We start from the raw sequence: 15,304 nt of genomic DNA, 5'->3' as shown, positions 1-15,304 counted from the left end.
ATTGACCCTAAACTCTTTGTAAAAATGTATAAACCTAAACAAACTAACATCTGCCCCCAACAACAAAAGCCAAGGTTAAAAATACTTCGGGGCTATGATATTGGCACAAATTTAAGCTGATGGACAGAACAATTTAAGAAGCCAGAATGAGATGTGGGCATATCTGAACACTTGATTTATGAGAAAATGATACTACAAGCCTCTGGGGAAAGGAAAATCTTCTCAGCAAATGGTTCTAGGAAAATTGGCTATCCACATAGAAAATTAATAAAGTGAATCCCTGCCTCACATTGTATATAAAGGTTGTTTCCAGGTAAATTTTAACTCAGAATGTGCATATAAAACAATAGAAGTTTTTAAGATAGTCTAGAGATTACCTTCATGATTTGATATAGGGAAAAGCTTTAACAAGTCACCAATAAAGAAAAAAAAATCTCTTTTAATTCAAAGAGATTAGGTTAACAAATTGGATTTAAAGAGGAACTTGACTAGCCCCTCCCAAAAAAAAAGGAATGTTGAAATGTCTTATTATTAGCTAGCAGCAAAATGTAGCTTAGATCAGAATTAAGTCCCAGACTTGCTTACTGCAGTTATCAAAGTTTCTGTAAGAAGTGCTTGCAAGAATATGGAAGAACAGGACCACACAAGTCCCCAGACTGGGCAACATCTATTCCAGTGCTTACGGACACTTACTGAGATGGTAAAATTAGAAGGTAATGCATGAATCCGTCACCACAGAGGTCAGGCACTAACTAAGAATGAGGTGGGAAGGGAAGGGAAGGGAAGGGAAAGGGAAAAGGGAAAAGGGAAAAGGGAAAAGGGAAAAGGGAAAAGGGAAAAGGGAAAAGGGAAAAGGGAAAAGGGAAAAGGGAAAAGGGAAAAGGGAAAAGGGAAAAGGGAAAAGGGAAAAGGGAAAAGGGAAAAGGGAAAAGGGAAAAGGGAAAAGGGAAAAGGGAAAAGGGAAAAGGGAAAAGGGAAAAGGGAAAAGGGAAAAGGGAAAAGGGAAAAGGGAAAAGGGAAAAGGGAAAAGGGAAAAGGGAAAAGGGAAAAGGGAAAAGGGAAAAGGGAAAGGGAAGGGTGATGTGAGCTGGGGAAGGTAGGCCGGGGCCCACAATGTTCTATTTCTTGGCATGGGAGGTAGGAAGATATTCATTTCTTCTTGTTTTGTATTAATTCTGTAAGCCAGATATGATCTGTCTGCAGTTTTTATCTCTGTGTGTATTATAGTTCAAGAAAAAGAAGCAAAAACAATCAGATAAGTGAGAAAATAACAACAATAAAGAGAGAGGGAAATGGAGCGCTAGACTGTACTGTACTGCCTAATTGCTGGCTAGATACTCAGTTGTTGCGTATAGGCCTAAGTCAGAACAAGAGAGTAATTGTTAACATGGCATCTTTGCAGATATACTTCTAGAACATGGGAGTGTTGACCACCTCACCTGACCACCATCCTCCCTGACATTAAGAAGCTACACTGGCAAACTCAGGATTATTTTTTAAAGTGAATAGGAGAGACCACTGTGGAGAGAGTACTTTATTAGTAATGACTCATAATGATGCTATGTAAGAAGAACTTATTATGAACAACCTGTTTTAAGCACTTCATAGACTTAATCTCAAACCTCTCAGTGATGCTCCAATTTTCCTGGGCTTTCAGAAGCAGGAATGGAAGCTAGTGGTAGTTGTGACTTGTCCTAGAACTCTGAAAATTCAAGGTTCAGTTTATCTAACTTTGGAGCAGGCCTTTAGCCTTTACAACACAGTTGCTATGTCTTTGGAGAAACATCTGTCCCTAAGGATTCCTAGCTAACTGACAACTGGAATTACCCAAGGAAGCAGAGGAACAAGATACAGTTTTTTTCTTAATTCATCCCTAACTTCAGGAACAAAGCCAGCATTTGGAGGCTTCCTGTATGTCACTTTAGCCAGCCATCACAGCCATCTGCTGGAGGCATAACGCTGTCTCACGTTTCCAATTATGAACTTGAAAACTCACACTTCATTAGATAACCAGGAATAAAGCATAGCTTGTCAATATTGATGGCAATCCATTAGGTACTGCATTCTTAAATCAGTGAAGACACCTAGGGGCTCCATTCCAGATCCTTCAGTTAGACAGAGGGTCTTGGAGAATCTGCCATTGTTTCTTAGAAAACATGCGGAAGGTCATTGAGAGATTTAATCAGAGAATTGGAATGGAATGGAAGATGCCAGATAATTCATTTGGGAATTATCAATTCCATATGAAGAACATGTCATAGCATATGACCTCAGCACAGTAAATTAGAGACCTCACTCCACAATGATGCATTCATACAGATCCGGAAGCCTTTAACTAGGATGTTGACAACTTCAGGCTTCAAGAAGTCTCCCACTCGCCATTGGGAGAAACCCGAGACAGAAGAATCGTCCACAGTGATAGGAGCCAAGATACCGAAAAAGGAGGTCCAGCCTGTTAAAAAAAGGTGCTGAGTCAGTTTTCATCAAGAGGAGATTTTGACATTGGGACATGTTGCTTGTCATAAAAGATTCCTAGCTATATCAAGGGAATAAATTGCTATTTCCTCAGTGGTGATTTTAAATGGGAGGCTTTATAATGCAATCACAAACTATTGCTAAGAACTCATTTCAAACCAAGCACAGTAGCTATCCTTCCCCATAAGAGCTGATGGGAGCTCTTAAGGAGGAGGTTGACCACAAGAACAAGAAAGTCTGCATGTGAACCCCAGGTAAATCACTAGTACACTGTCCACCACAACTCTGATCTAACTGATTTCTGACTTTGATCACACCATAAACCAGTTGACATTTTATTAATCATGTCTATCTACCTCCCTCTGCTCCCCTAAAACCCCCATCACATGCCCTCCCAGAGCCACCGTATGATCTAGAATTAGCCAATGAATTTTAACGGGTATTTAAATTTTTTTCAAAGAGTGGGAGTCAGTGCATTAGATGATAGATCTTGTAATAATTAAGCATTAAAAGAGCTCAACAGAAGATTCTTTTTTTGCCAGCAGATATCTTTAGGTCAAGGAGGTCTATAAAAACCAGCAGATCGTTTGAACTCCTTTAAGATGGCAAAAAGTGATGTTGAATGCAATTAGATGCTCTTACCAATTTCCCAAAAGGTCTGCATCTTTCTCCAATGAGGCAAAATTTTGAGCCGCTGGCATTTAGAGTTGCAAATTGCTGATGTGGTATTGCCTTAAAGAACTCAAAGCTCATTCTGGAATCCAAATCATCTTTTAATTAGAAACAATGAACCTGAGTCCCAGCTCCCAGAAAGGGGAACTTTCTAGAGAGCTCCAGCCTTGTCTCTGTAGAGCACTGTGAAGCTGGCTATTCTCCCTATATTAACTCATCTCTTCCTAGCTTATGAAGATTTTTGAATTATCTGTTTATTTTGAGGACCATGCCTAGGGTTTAAAGCTCTCCTTTCCCCCAATATTCTCATGAAAATTTTGCTTACTCTCCCTGAAGATTTGTTGTCTGTTCAGGAATTTCTCAAGAGCTAGTGTATGGTTAGCTTCAACTTCTTTAATGTTTTTAAAAAAAGGGAGACTCAATGGAATTTTGAAATAGTGCAAGAATTTATAAAAAAAAAAAAAGCATTTTCTGAAAGAAAAAATCTAAGAATTCCCTCATTCTGGGTAAGATTATATTTCAGAATACTGCAATTAAAAATAGCATTTCTTTTTATAGATATCATATGTAACCTGTTAAGTCTGACTCATAATAAATTTCTATATCCTCTAGTTCCCCCAAGGTCATACCATAGAAAGAATGAATTTAAACAGAAAATAAAGTTAAGATCATGATACTTCAATAGAAAGCAAAGTTATGGTCTCCCACTACCCTATAGATAGATCACTTGAGTCCCATTTCATGCCCCACAGCAGTTTCCACAATGTTTTCCCTAACCTTCTTGCTTCTTACTGGTATAGGATTGCATCAAACACTGACCTACCCCATGGTTCAATGTAGCCTAGACATTCTTCTTACTAGAACAGTCTTCCTTCCTTCTTTCCTCCATTCTAAATGAGGCCCAAATATCTCCTGCTTAGAAAAGTGTTTCTCAAGTGCCCAATCTAAGGTAATCCCTATTCCCTTCATCCCTTAACTCTAGCCTTCCTTGAATATAGATGGACTTGTAGATTGGTGCAGGGTATGTTTAACTGAACTTTTATATCCCTAAGATAGAGTTGCGGCTTTGGAAGGTTGAGGGAGAATAAACCTCGAGTGGCCAAAAGGAGGCAATCAATTATCTCTTCTAGTATTGATACTGCCACCATTAATGCCCATACTGAGAAATTTGGGACTAGAAAGAAGAGTAAAGATGATTGCATTTTGATTTTTGAAAAAGAAATGCAGTAAGTTTTGCAATATTCTATCTACAGTTCAGAGACTAGAGTCTGAGGAAGTAAAATAGTCTCTGTTCATGCATCATCCATGTTTTACTACAGTTTTCAATTGCCCCTCTTTTTAAAAAATAAGCATTTTCTTTTTAAAAAAAAGTTTATGTGTGAGGATGACATCAGAGGCCAGAAGTTGTTGGATTCCCTGGTGCTGGACTTATAGGTGGTGGTGAACTGCCCAGCATGGACAATAAGAACATACCTTAGGTCTATGGCAAGAGCATTAACCATTGAGCAACCTTTCTAGTCCCCTCACTCCTTCAGCTTTTGATTCCAAGATTGACTCAATTGCAACGTGGACTTGTGAGTAATGGAGATTGATCACAACTTCACTCACCACTGGACTCACACTAAACATCAACCACTTAAGGTCCACCTTTTGGGTTTTGTTGAAATGTCCTGCTCTAAGGTAATAAGCAATCATCCATTAGTCTGAAGGTTTATTTGCATTAAAATCTGTACTCACAAGGAAAAGGAACATAATTTCACTAACACCAGTTCTCTTAAATGATGAAGAAGAAAGGGGGTGGGCACTTTGACCCCTTAGTCAGCTGAAAGTGCTGAAGCCTTATAAACGTGCGTGACGTGTGTGACGATTCTTGAGTGGGTGCCTACCCACTTCAGCAATCGTGCTTCATATTCAGCTCCAGAGTTGTACACACTCCAGACACAAGTGCCATTAATTAAATGACATGCTTAGCTGACTCTTAGAGCCATTAATTATCAAAGGTAGCCTCTTCCACGCTTGGCTCTAAATGCCATTATAACAGAAGAACATGAGTTAGCTCTAAAGAATGAGCTGAAAGAAAGTCACCCTCAAAAAGCAACATGAGAAGAAGCTGTCACAGAAAGTAAATGACAAAGCACAAATGACTTTTAGCTTCATCTTTGGCCATTTGCAGGGTCTGAAAGTGCTTCCCATTATAGGGAATTTCTCAAAATTAGTTTATCTCCTGCAAGATACAAGTGAATAGAAGGTAATTCTTCTTCCGTTTTGACTGGGTTGCAGAGAAGTGTGATGTCAGCAGAAGATTTGGAGACAATTAAAATCTGTTCTTCATACGCCCAAAGGAAAGAATGGTTCTTTTAGGAAAAGGCCCTGCTGGGCATGCTGCAGACACCAGGAGATGGGTAGAAACACCGCAAGCAGGCAACAGAGCCTTGACGCCTATCTATAGGATGTAACAGGAAGTGTCCAAGCTGGGATATGAGTCCCCCTGCCTGTTCTTTTCCCTAATCCCACTACCAAGCTCAAGGCAGACACCATTTAATTTATAGAAGAGACAACCCCAGACATACCTGAGTATACAACTCAGAGTGCCAAGCTTTCAGGCTGTTTTTCCTGAGAGTTTCCTATTCTTAGAGTTTGATTTTCATAGTCCATGGTCACTGTCTAAGCAGACAACAGTGAGCCCCAGCCTTGCCAGAGAGCGATTGTCTCAACCCTGATTTCTGAGAGGCTTGGCCCTGTGGTATACAGGGCTGCATTCTAGGTTGGATTCTGTATTCATGATGTGAAGACTGGGAAATACACCCTGTTGAATAGAAAGTTAATTAGCCCCTGGACATCTCAGGAAGTGTTGTTATTAATCAGCATGTGAAACATGCTACAGAGACATAATTTGGCATCTACCAGCATGCGTAGAAGTTGCCCTACTGTCCAAATTTCACACTCATGCTGCTGGGTTTCTGCTAGTGAACCTGGCCTAACCCCTTCCTATCTCTCAAAGGAAATGAAATATAATTGCATCGTCTCGGAGGTACTAATCAGAGAGGCTCCCTGATCCTTGCCATCTCTCCATCAGCTTTTCCTTTACCCACTTACTTTAACACATTGCCACCACTGGCTTTTGTGGTATAAGCTTTAAAGGCCAGTGTACTAAGAAAAAGCTGAAGAAGAGCGGTCAGGGGGCCCTGCCCTTAGAAAATTGCTCACCATACTTTGGTGTGAGCCGAATACAGTTCTGTAGCTGCTCTGCCTGCCCCACTAGCCTGCTGGGAGCTAAGACTTTTTCTAAAAGAGGATTAATAAATAGGTTTTCTGTAAACGTCTCCAGGCTGTGTCACTGGTAAATGTGGTACCCTAATTCTAATACCGTTCTGGGCCTGAGGAGAAGGATCGGTCAGTACTTGCCATGCAAGCATGACAGCCTGGGCTTAGAACCCCAGAACCTATAAAACATTTAGGTGTCATGGTATATGCCTATCTCAGCACAGGGAGGCACACATGAGGAAAACAGGTTAGGGACACCTAAATGGCTCACTGGACAGCCTGAATTAAGGGACTGCTAAGATCACATACACAAACACACACACACACATACACATACATATACACATACATACACACACACACACACACACACACACACACATACACACACGCATACACAGCAATGATAACAAACTATTGTCTCAGCCCTGTTACTAAAGCCAAGCATAGCATATCATTAATCTCCATGGGCCTGCAAAGACATCAGTGGCTCTTGTCATGTGAATAAGGAAAACAAATACTCTGTGTGAATTCTGTCTTCAGTGGCTGAGCCACGCTACTATCCAGACACATTTTAGAATGGAAGCACAGGGAGATAGGCGAGGACCTCGTCACCATCAAGTCTAGCAATTTCTATCCACAGGTTCACACTTTCTGCATTCTTCAGATCAAGATCACTCAGAAAGGGCCTGGTACAGAAACGTTTTCACCTCCCCAGGTGATCCTAATGGGCAAGCAAGTGTGGAACCATTACTGTAAAGAGAGGAAAGGCCCGCCAGGCTCTGCGTCCAAGTCTCCCTTTGCACACTATCAGAGTATGTCTATGAGCAGCCTCCACCCAGGCACACCTACAGGAGAGAGACATAGAAATGTCATCTCAGCTTCAGTATAGAAGAGGACTTCCTCTGGACTGAGCATAAAAGGGTTTGAAGTAGGAGAAAATAACCTCCTTGGTACACTTGATAAAAAAGACACTACATTCAATGTACTCAGCATGGAGAAAGGGTTTCTGGAACTTCATGAATGTACCATTAGGGTCTAGAATGTCCACTAAAGACCTAGGGGCTGGAGGCTTGATGCCCAACTTGGCATTACGTGGAAGTGCTGGACCCTTAAAGAGTAAAGTCCTCTGAGCTGCTTGGTTCATTGGGCTTTCATGAGATTCCAGTCTTTTTCTGTCCTTTTTGCTTCTAGTTCATCATGAGCCAAAGCAACAGGCCCAACTGATCACAGACAGATTCTCCAAAGCGTTGAGCCCAAATAAATCTTTTGACTTCATATGCTTCTTATCTTAGGATCCCATTATGTAAAGTAATGGAAAATGGGGCAACACGATGATAGTTTCACATTCAAAACATCAGTGGGGCTCAGTTCATAGTCACAGGAGGATCCAATGGCACCTATGATGCCCACTGTACCCATTGAACCATACAACAGAACACGGGGAAATGTTAAAAGCCTTCCTGTGGGTTTCAGGAAAAGATGGATACAAAGGTTTCTGTAGTCTTTTCTGAAAATGTCGATGCTGGTCTTCTTTGGGGCATTTTAATTTCTCTTCTAAATTCAAAGCTCCCTTCTGCAAATATCTCTCCTACTATGCAGGGCAATGAAAAGTCCCTTCTGTTACCTTTCATGACCCTGAAGAACGTATGCCTGATAGTATAATGCCATTCTCCCTGTCATTTCTCAAGCATATTCTAGAGAGAGAGGACAGTTGACCTGCCACTATGTCTATGAAGAACCTACACAGAGTTGAAAATTCTGAGTTGGAATGCATGGCTGCTGAGCTCCATGGTTGTAGAAGCTCGTGTATCCAGGCCTGCTCACCTGACTCCTTGCCATTGCTGTATTGGCCCCATTCTATTAAAAGTATTTTCCAAGTGGACTGAAAGCATGTCAGGGGTTGAACCATTCACATCTTCACTCCCTCCTGGGATCCCTGTTTACGTGTCAGTAAATCCTTTCAATGACATCCCTGAGAAAAATCAAAAGCTCTACTGTCAGTGGTAGCTGTGACATGTGTAGTGGGTAAAAATTAAATCAGGAGTGCCAAACTGCCAGGCCTCTGCACCACTCCTTCCAAGTATCTGGTAAAGCATGATTCTTAAACTTGAGTAGTTAACAAAAATATCTTTATATATATAAAACTCCCAATTACATAATAGCAATTTACAATGACAAGTCTTTTCCCAATATTTCTAACCTCTCCAAAACACCAGAAGTATGTCTGAAGTTATCTGGATATCCATGTCTCCCTCTCTGCTCCACTCATCTCATCCACTGAGCCTCTCTCTCTCTGCCACTCACCTCTCTTAGCTCCTCCTCCTCTCTCTCCTCTAATCACTGACCTCTCACTGCCTCAATGTGAATGGATAGGAAGTATCTTGCAACAGACATGGGAGGAAACTGAAGACCTGAAGATGAACATACTATGTTAAAACCTGGGGAGTGGGTGTGCCACCATCTGCACTCTGCATTGTAGAGGCATAGCTGTCACTGGATACTGAGTGATGCCTCTTTAGTGTCTACAAAGATGGCAGAAACCATGGTCATGCAAACAAGAGAGACAGACCTGTCTTGAGAGAGTATTGCAATACGCCAGGCACATTTGTGGGTGTTTTATGTAGACTCTGCAGCCCCTGCTCACTGTGTTTGCCTCACTCCCTACACAGGCACACAACAAACCTTTGGATACATCTCTCTTCAAATCCTACATGCCTACCTAGTGTTTTGAGCATGAAAAGTACACACTGCTTCCCATAATGCTCCAGGCCAGCTATGGAAATGTGACTAGCTTAGAGCATTGAGAAGCCAGATGGATATGTGGGTGCTAAGGCTGTGTGAAAGATGTGTTATAGAAGTGGTGAGAGTGGGCTGACAAAGGGTCCTGTGTAGAAAGAGGTAGAGCAAACTCAGATTACAGAGCTGCGTTGTGAAAGACAGGTGGTGGAAGTAACATGGGCTACAATGTACAAAAATAATACTGATAGAAACTTCTAGGACATAAATCTGTCATAAACAGGCAAGTCAGAAGAAGGGAGAGGGCATATTCATTTTCAGGCCAACACAGGTGCCTCTGACTCAAAGTTAATAATGGTTCAAGTTACAAGTCTGTGATGAATGTTTAAAAGATGACCCACATCTCCGGACAAGGCAAGCAGTGTAGCAGTGTTAGGAAGAGCAGCAAATGGTCCCAGGTCGTGTGAGAATAGGACAGGACCCATCTCTGGAGAATCTTTTGACTGGCTCAAATACTCTGATCTCCTACCTTTTCTATGGTATAGCCTTGTGCTCAGAGGAAAGAAATGAATGACTGCCTCTGTGTCATGAGCATTATACAGACCTGTATTACCCCGTGCTCTCTGACTTTGTACCAGATTGCAGAAAATGGCTTTCTAGACTTACGAAAATTCTCCATATTCCAAAGGCCAATGTTTGTATCCTCACCAAGGTGAATTTGAATGGATCTAAAGCCAAGATAACCTTAAACAGAACCCTTGAAATAAACAGGGAGCTAGCTCTTCATATCCCAGTATCCCAGGTCTGCATCTTCTGTGCAGAACTCAAATCCACAAATGGCAAGCCAGACATAGAAGGAAAATCAATTTTCTTTTGGGTTTTCTTAGAAACATAGAGGAAGGGGTTGTAACCATAAGTCAGAAAGTCATGAGCACTTGATGCTCTTCTAGAGGACCTGAGTTCAGTTCCCAGCACCCACACCAGCTACTCAAAACTGCCTGCATCTTCAAATCCATAGAATTCAGTACCATTTTCTGGCCTCTTCAGGCACTTACACACACATGCAACATATAGTTACATAGACACATACATGTAGATAAAAGGCTTAAGAATGAAAACACTAGAAAAGTCTGTGATTTGTGACAGTGTTTCTCAAAATCTTTTCATTTATCACATGCATAGTGGTTGCTCAATTCTCCTAGCATCTTTACCCTAGTCTTCCCCAAATTTTATGAAATATAGCTCATAAAGTCTTCCCTTCTCTCACTCTGCTCCCATCTACTGGAGGCTGCCTTCCCAGTTGCTGGTCACACCCATTTTACTGAGGCCAATTATTGAGGTTTAGATGGGTTAAGTCTGCAACAAAGATGGCAGGTACAGAGGTGTGAAATATATTTCCATGGTCATCTGGACTTAGATCCACCACACTAGACCATCAAGAAATGTTATTTTCTTGCTAGATAAGATATGACAAGGAGAAGAAGTCTAATCATCTTAGTAGAAATGGTTAAGGTCTGGAGCATGTCCTTAAGATATTTGGTTCATTATGCTTCCAGTATGTAAAGCTGATTCTGCCAGCCACACAGTGCTTCAATAGTCCCTAAATCCAGGTGACAATGTCTTCAGTCACAGCCAAAGCTTGTTTGGAAATAGATTCCTGGCACTCTCCATAGACCTGCTGAATCAGAATATAGGGAACATAGTCCAGAATTCTGTGTTCTAAAGCTCAGCAGAGAGTTTCAACAACAGTAATGTTTGGCATGTCTCCTTATATAGCCCATATAGGCTGAATTGGTTTGCTGTGTACATAAGCTTTGAATTGTTGATGTGGAGTCTTAAGAGTCCTTGCAGCTGACCTTTGGTATTATAGGTGATGGGCAAAAGACAAAGAAATTACATGGATCCAGAGAATAAGTCTAGGCACCAAAAGGTCAGGAACCATTTTTTACACATAGCTTGCCCACACCTCAATATCATCTACCATAAAATGCTAATGGCAATCTAACAAATTAACAGTAAACAAACTTATATTTTATTTATTGCTATGCCTCAGAAGAAATGCTACTGTTTCTAACTAAACATCTATTTTTATGTTTTGTCATTTCCAGGCACGAGAGTAACTCAAACAATTCCCAAGGCATAAGAAAATGGACCCCATTCTTCTGGACTCTGCGACATTGGAAATGAAACTAACTACCCTGCATTGTGCCCCCATGATCCTGCAGCCTTGTGCAAAGAATGTTATTGCATGTTTAGAAGCCACTGGCAGTATGCTTTGATCGTGATTGCAGACAGGCTAGCTTCGCAAACAGTAACATTGACAGTCTGCCTCAGTTTCTCACTTAGGAACTTAGAGTAGTAACATTTCCACACTGTCCTTTAGCCTAGATGAAAATAAAGTGGTTGTTAAAATATTTACCTGGTGTTTTGGATAATGTAAATGTTGATATTTTGGGGCCCCAAAACAGCATAAGTGAGGAAGTTGCTTTCTGGGAGCTAGTGTGTTTCCTGTGAGCCAAAGGTTGGTTACAATAGAAAGGAGATTGGGAGAGAATTGTTGGGTATGAAAGATAAAAGCACAGGAACCTTTCCTTGGTCAAATTTTCTTACCATTGACGCAGAAAAGTGAATCTGAAGGAGTTCATGATGGCCAGGGTCGCTCTGAGAAAAAGGGAGCACAATGTGCTGCTCAGATACCTGCACTGGTTTGTGGTTTTGATCATTTCCTTTTATTTGTGTATATATATATTGCATGTGTACACACACATGCATGCACTACACGCCTATTTGTGGAAGTCAGAGAACAATTTTCAGGAATTAGCTCTTCCACTGTGTGTGTCCTGGAAAGGAAATTTTGGTTGTCAGGACTGGCAGCGAGCACTTTTACCTGCTGAGCCATTTTGTCAGTTGTCTTCTATGTTTTTTTAAGATAGGGTCATCCTGGATCTTGGGGTTCCCTGATTATGTTAGGCAGCCAGCCAGCAAAACCCAGAGATCTGCCTGCCTCTACCTCTCCAGATGCTTGAACTATAGCCACTGATTACCATGCTCCACTTTTTACATGGGATCAAACACAGATCTTTGTGCTGATGTGGCAGGCACTTTACTGATGGAGCTGTTTCCCAGCCCCACATGCAGTAGGGGGAATGTAAGGGAAAGGAGCAGAGAAAGATCTTAGTAACCATCTAGAAATGGTACTCTTCTCCATCTTGCTACATTTGCGAAGGAAGGAGTTATGGCAAAGGCTCTTTGCTCCAAAGTGTCATAGAAGGGGATTAGAGTTTTCACAGGGAAATGGTAGCATGGAAGCAGATGTCTTAAAAGCATGTTTTTTTTTGTTGTTGTTTTTTGTTTTTTTTTGTTTTTTGTTTTTTGTTTTTTGTTTTTTTGACATGCATCCTCTTTGAGAACGTCCTTTGCCTTACTGGTCACGCCCAGCCTGCACCATCATGGACATGTGGAACTTTAGTGTCTTATGACTGCAGAACATAGGTGGCTTATGCCTATCAATTTTTCTCTCACACAATTTAAGACAATATTAGTCCCTATTCTGGCTATAGGTGAAGTCCTGCTCTGTGCCAGTCTCTTCCTGCTGCTGCTGCTGCTGCTGCTGCTACTTGAGCTCATTGCCAGTCTTCCCCTCACACTCCTCTCTCCCTGCATGTGTGTGGCTTAGAACACTTCTCTTGGATTTATAGCCACATGGCTGGCTATTCTACTGCCATCATAAGAATACCTTAGTTTACTTCCATCTATGAAAGGCTCCATAAGGTTACATTAACTGGTTTTAAAAATTTGAAAGGGACTTATTTTCTAAAGCCCACACTATTCAATCTACTATTTAGGGTATTTGGTGCTGTACTACCTCTGCTCTTGTGTAACAGACTGGGTAGGACTCAATGTGCCTTGTTTAAAATCCTGTTCTATATCTTTGGCTAAGTGGCGAGTAGCCATTGACCATGCCTGACAGTGCCTCTTGAGTGGGAAGCTCTTCAGTCCTCAAGCCTCGACTACGTAGCTCCTCTCTGAGCTGCAAGTTAGAAGCTTTGTGATCTGGACAGGATGTGCTCAGTGGATACAATGCCAGCGAGTGAGAGGGAATGGAGAAGATGCCCAGAAATCCCCCAGCCGTGGGTTTGCTGGTTGGCCAGTCAAACAAAAGCCTTAAAAATAACCCCTCCTCTACCAAGGAGCTTAAATGCCTCCCTCTTTGGCTTTTGTATCCAAAGGACCTGAAAGCTTGCTCCTTGCCTCCACAGTTAATTCCCTTCTACACCCACAGACTCTGAAGCACTTGTGAATAAGAGCTTAGTCACAGGGAACAATTCACTGAATCATCCTGCAGGTCGTGCTTTGGTTTTCTATGTTGTGTATGCTGCCAAAACTCTGCTAAATTCTTACTTTGCCACCTTTTCCAAAAGTGTCCCTGCCTCAGTCCTTGCCCAGTTCTGGGACCATTGTGAAACTATATTTTTATCCTTCCCCCCTCAGTCCCAAATCCATATATTGAAACAGTGTGGTAGAATTAGGCTGACATGGGGGCATTTGGGAAGTGATTATATCATGAAGGCACAGTCTCTTACAGAGAACACTCAGGACTGCCTGTCCCTTTCCCACCTGGGAGTACACAGTGCCATCTATGATCCAAAAGTGTGACTTCACTGAGCATATAATCCTTGAGCACCTGGAGGTTGAACTCCATGCCTTCAGAACTTTGAGAATGGAATGTGTCTTGTTTAGAAGCTACTTCATTGGTTGTGTTTTGTTTCCAGTTGTGCCAATGGCCTATGAACTACAAAGATAAGGGAACTGAAAAGATCAAGCAAGAATACCTATTCTTGTAGGCATTTGGGAGCTGTGCTGGAATTTGCTCTTATTCATCAAATCCTATATGATAAACACTGCTTTCAACACATCCTCGTGGCAGGCACTAGTCTAGAAATTGTCAAAACAGTGTAAACAATCCTCCCAAAAAAGACAACCAATCGTCTTCCTTTCTCTCTACAGTAGTGTCAGCGTCTACCATGTACAACAAACTATGAGGTGCATTGCTTACAGCAGTAGGCAAACTCATCCACAAGAATGTCATATTCTCTTTTTATAGATAAGGACTCTGAGGCTTGGAGACTTTGTGACTTGCTTTAATTACATGATAAGAATGTGTGGTCCTCTTGAGAAGCTGCCCTCTTTTGCCTAAGCTAAAACTGTTTCTCAAAAAGGGGGCAGAATGTGTATAAGTGCCACGGGAGAGCTCTTCATTTTTCTCCATTGGCTAGGCTCAGCAAGCATTCTTATGTTCTCAGTTGGAAGTTAACTCACTTTGGGGTTACCAAGACTCATTTTTTGTCAGCATAATGAGCATCCACTAGGTATACTCAGCATAGATTTCTTATGGGAATCTTCTGAGAACTTTCAGGTTTTCCCTGGATTGCTCCCTGGTTTTCCTCCAGACTTCTAATATTATGGTAGAAGTTTCAAAGAACTCTGGGCCTCTTGATAATCTTCTTTCCTGCCTCTTTTCTCCCTCTTTCTTCCTGTCTTATTTTCTTCTCTTGGTCAGAAAAGCTAGATCACAAAAACAAGTTTGTGAGCTAAAAATGCATCATGAAAGCTGTAATTCTCAAACTTCAGCCTCTATCTGCATCATCAAGAGTGCTTGTCAGAACTCCAGAGGTTGGAGTTGGAAGGATGACTCAACTGATAAAGTATTAGGGTTTGAGTGGCAGAATCCACATTAAAAATCCAGACATGTTAGCGCCTATGTACAAGGCAGATACTGAGGGAACAGAGACAGGATCATCTGCTGGCCAGCTAGGCTTAACTAGCAAGCTCTGGGTCTCAGTGAAAGACCCTGTTTTACAAAACAAGGTGGATCTTGAGATGGCTAATCTTGGTTGTGAAGTTGAAGAAACTGGAAAGATGCAATCTCAATTTAAGATTTGCTTCCATCGGATCGTCCTGTGGGGATTTTCTTGACTGTGAATGGATATAGGAGGGGCCAGCTCACTGTTGACAGTACCATGCCTAGGTAAGGTATCCTGGGCTATCTAGAAAACTAGCTGTACACAAGCCTGGAAGCAGGCCACTAAGCAATATTTCTCCATTTCTTTCTTCAGTTTCTATATTCTGCCTTCAGTGCCTGCCTTGGCTTCTC

At 41.6% G+C, this 15,304-nt stretch overlaps 1 protein-coding gene across 2 annotated transcripts in view; it reads left to right on the top strand.

The window, feature by feature from the left end:
* The window catches only part of Fhit (fragile histidine triad diadenosine triphosphatase), a 1,648,302-nt gene extending 1,636,736 nt beyond the window's left edge, over window positions 1–11,566 (top strand). For both annotated transcript variants that reach the window (XM_052190252.1, XM_052190251.1), the window contains one exon: window positions 11,259–11,566. In XM_052190252.1, the coding sequence (XP_052046212.1) occupies window positions 11,259–11,270 (12 nt within the window). In that variant the 3' untranslated portion in view covers window positions 11,271–11,566. The remainder of the gene's footprint in view (window positions 1–11,258) is intronic.
* Window positions 11,567–15,304: the final 3,738 nt, after the last annotated feature.

This window comes from Apodemus sylvaticus, chromosome 8, assembly GCF_947179515.1.
Source record: "Apodemus sylvaticus chromosome 8, mApoSyl1.1, whole genome shotgun sequence".
NCBI classification, from domain to species: domain Eukaryota; kingdom Metazoa; phylum Chordata; class Mammalia; order Rodentia; family Muridae; genus Apodemus; species Apodemus sylvaticus.
The sequence above is the reverse complement of the archived record's forward strand: the minus strand, read 5'-3'. Positions and strand labels throughout refer to the sequence as shown.